The sequence below is a fragment of the Marmota marmota genome, unplaced genomic scaffold (genome assembly GCF_001458135.2).
Source record: "Marmota marmota marmota unplaced genomic scaffold, marMar, whole genome shotgun sequence".
NCBI classification, from domain to species: domain Eukaryota; kingdom Metazoa; phylum Chordata; class Mammalia; order Rodentia; family Sciuridae; genus Marmota; species Marmota marmota.
The window spans coordinates 19,353,499-19,357,249 of NW_025999960.1; the positions used below are offsets into that span (position 1 = coordinate 19,353,499).

General features: G+C 51.1%; 1 protein-coding gene across 1 annotated transcript in view; it reads left to right on the plus strand.

Annotated features, from left to right (window-relative positions):
• The first annotated feature begins 3,059 nt into the window (after positions 1-3,059).
• The window catches only part of Hoxc11 (homeobox C11), a 2,772-nt gene continuing 2,080 nt past the window's right edge, over positions 3,060-3,751 (plus strand). Inside the window, exon 1 of the mRNA XM_015493598.2 lies at positions 3,060-3,751. This exon is cut by the window's right edge and continues 19 nt beyond it. Coding sequence (XP_015349084.1) covers positions 3,260-3,751 — 492 coding nt within the window. The 5' untranslated portion in view covers positions 3,060-3,259.

The window sequence follows — 3,751 nt, forward strand, 5'->3', positions numbered from 1 at the left end:
TAGGCCAGAATTCGCTAGATACTGCCCCCTTCTGAAGCTGTCTCTGCGTCCCTGTGTGGGAGGGAAGGGCGCTGGTGTGGCCCTGGTCAGACTACCAAGGCAGTTGCCTAGACCACAGCCGCCTGCTAGCGGTCAGGCAGGCAGCGGGAACTGAGGCCAACAAGAGCCAGTAGAGCCAGCAGGATGGCCCTCCCGCGGAGGATTTCAGGTGAAGGATCGGACTCTGGGCGGTTGGAGAGACCTCCCCACCTACCAGGTGAGGAAAAAAAATAGCCACCTGGAGTGAAGCCCACCAGGGAAAGGATTGGGGCCACAGATGGGTCCCTGTAGGGGAGATAACTATTGTCCTGGCCAGAAACTGCAGATTGAGAGGGTGCAGCCTGGGACAAGCAAGCTCAGACCATGCTTATGGGTGGTCTGGAACCAAAGTTAGGCAGAGAAGTCACTACCCCACACCTTAGGTATTTTTGCCGATCAACATCTTGCTGACCTTAGGGCCTTCTTTCCTTGATCCCAGCCGCAACTGACAGCTGCTGGAATTTTTTTTTTAACTGTTGAAAAATTAAAAGTCAGAGAAACAATAGGAAAAAATGTAAGGTTGGTGTTTTACTTTTAGGAAGCAGAGTATAACTTCTCAAAGTCTGTACTGGGAGACCCCAAGTTTCCAGGATATTAAGTCATTGATGTTCTTTCTTGCATTTCCTTTTTGTTTCTGTTTGTTCGTTTGTTTGTTTCAAGGAAATAAGGCCGCCAGCAGCCCCTTGCAGCCGCCTGGCTTACTTTTATGATGGCCCTGGAATAAACTTGGTGGTCAAATTCAAGTGCTCAGGCCCACAGCTGTCTCCTCACAGGAAGCAGCCCACACCCCCCTTGTCCCTGCCTGTGCAGAATGTGCCTTGGGGGACTGGGCCCCTCATTGCCCGGGAGGCCAGAAGGGGGAAGGAGGCAGACTCTCCTAGGGAAGTGGAGAAAGCAGAAGGTGAAACACCACCCTCATCAACACCTCTGCAAGGGATAGGGGTACCTCTTGCCTCCCTCTCCTTGATTACTATCACTGTTTGGGGAGCATTTTGCCTCTAATAAACTCAAGTTTAATGAGGTCAGTGCGAACCCCATAAAAACCACAGTTCCGAGTTCCCCACCATTATTTAAAATGCTGCCCCCAGTTTACCCTATAAAAAGGGCTGGAGGAAGTAGGAAACACAACAGATTTTTCCTTTTGGTCCCTTCTGCACAGAGAAGTCCCACACTTTAGCAAAGCCCCAATCTAGTTCCTCTTTGCCCTCAGTAAAGATCTAGCCCAGACTTAAGGAGGGCTCAGAAAGCAAAGCCCAGCACTGAGTAGGTAGAAGGGCACAAGAGTACTCTAACACTCTAACCTAAAGAATGGGACCTAGGGTCAAGGCAGACCCCACCCAGGTTTTACTCTAAAAGTTGAGCAAATTTAGGGAGGAATAAAAGTTGAGGAGGAATGGATTTGGCAGGGTTGTGTTTAGAGAAGTTACCATAGGTCTTCCCTACCTGATCTGGGGGCCTCGTACTTCATCATGCTTCAGCAAGGAAAATATAATCATGATTAAAAAATTTAAAGTGAAAACCAATTTTGACCAAAAGTTAGGGATGTAAGGTGGGTTCTAGCTCTTTTTTCTTTCTTTCTTTCTTTCTCTAAGAGCTCAGTGGGCTCAGTCCTTGGGGTCTCAGCTCTTCTTCTCCTTTCTTAACAAATCACACACTGGCAGTTCCTCTTTGGAACCAAGATTGCTCTCTGCTCATGCCAATTGATCAGGTCCCTTTGACTCAGTCCAGAACCTTTCAATAAAGTGATTTTCTGATTCCCAGACATGTCTTGTGGTGCCCAAAGGGATGGGAGACAAGAGGACAAAATTACCTACCCTTTGGGTCACAGTCATCCAGGAGGATGACAGACTTGGAAGAGAGCAGGGCAAGGCCGGACTGAGAAACAAGGAGGCAGTGGTATCTGACTTTCACCAAGGTTGAGGTTCTGGAGATTCCCTCTAGAGAGAGGCCCCTGGCCCTACCCTGCCTGCCTTGGGATCCACAGCTCTCTACCACTGTCCAGCTGGTCTGTACTGTACCTGGCCCCACTATTCGCCTCACAGGTCTCCCAAATCATTCAAGAATAGGAGCCCCAAACCTAATTCTCCCACCATATTCTGCTGCACCCCCCATTAGGCTTCTTTTCAGCCTACTAGCTGAGCTGAGCCCCCAACCCCAAGGGCCCTAACGTAGATGCATGACTTTCTTTCCAATCTTTTTCTTTGGGGTTTGGAATTTAAAAATCCACAGTGGATGGAGCTTTCTGCACATTGATTGACAATAAAGGCAAGCATGAAATATTCACCCAGGGCCACTCTCTCATACTAAATATTTAACACAACATTAGAGAAGGTTTTTCCCAGACTTCGCCAGGCACCGGCTGGGCGGCTGGCGCTTCGCTTACCACTCATTTATGACTAATCGGAGTCCCTAGCTGGCAACAGCACAGCAAGCCAGACAAAGTTGGGACACTGGCTTGTAGATGAGCTGCCTCACCTTTGGGAAACTTCAGATACTCTTCCGGGGAGCTTCTCCAAATACCTAAAAGGGAGTCTTGACAACCAGCTCTGGCCAGAAAAAATAATAGAATGGACTTCTTCAACTCTTTTTTACAGGCGCTGACTGCGGGTTGGAGGGGTAAGAGTCCCTAGACTTGGGGGAAAAGGATTCACTATTCTCCGGGAAGTGAGCAATGGGGAAAGAAGTCTGCATTCTGGTCTCTGCTGATCACAAGGAAGAAGCAAGACCCCCATATTGAAAGCTCGCCTCTTTTCCCCAATCCTGGGGGTGGGGTGGGGAGCAGCAGCTAGGGATAAAAATACTATTGCCCCCTCCCAGCCACCGCCCCCGCCCATCCCACCGCCCACCCCACCCCAACCTCTCTCTCCTCCTTTGCTCGCTCTGTGGAATGGAGAGGAGGGGAGTGACGAGAGAAAAACGAATACAAATCTGCAATTGATTTTCATAATGTTTCTGCGGTGTTTGCAAACCAATCGCCTGAACGTCCCCGACCTTACCTAAGAGAGAACCCCTCCTACGTCTGCGAAGTGCTCCGAACTGATATATGACAATATCTACTTTGGATCACGTGCTCGGGGAGAGAGACTAAGACGGATAACGCGTCATCTCGCCTTCCCAAAATTTCCCCCCTCACTAGACCGGGTCCAAAACCTCCATCCGGAGCCGGCAGGAGAGGAGAACGATGTTTAACTCGGTCAACCTGGGCAACTTCTGCTCGCCGTCGCGCAAAGAGAGGGGCGCTGACTTCGGCGAGCGAGGGAGCTGCGCCTCCAACCTCTATCTACCCAGTTGCACTTACTACGTGCCCGAGTTCTCCACGGTCTCCTCCTTCCTGCCCCAAGCCCCCTCTCGTCAGATCTCCTATCCCTACTCGGCCCAAGTGCCCCCGGTCCGGGAGGTCTCCTACGGCTTGGAGCCATCCGGCAAGTGGCACCATCGGAACAGCTACTCTTCCTGCTATGCCGCGGCCGACGAGCTTATGCACCGGGAGTGCCTTCCTCCTTCCACAGTCACTGAGATCCTCATGAAAAACGAAGGTTCCTACGGCAGCCACCACCACCCCAGCGCCCCACATGCTGCCCCCACCGGGTTTTACTCTTCAGTCAACAAGAACAGCGTCCTGCCTCAAGCCTTCGACCGTTTCTTCGACAACGCCTACTGCGGTGGCGGCGAC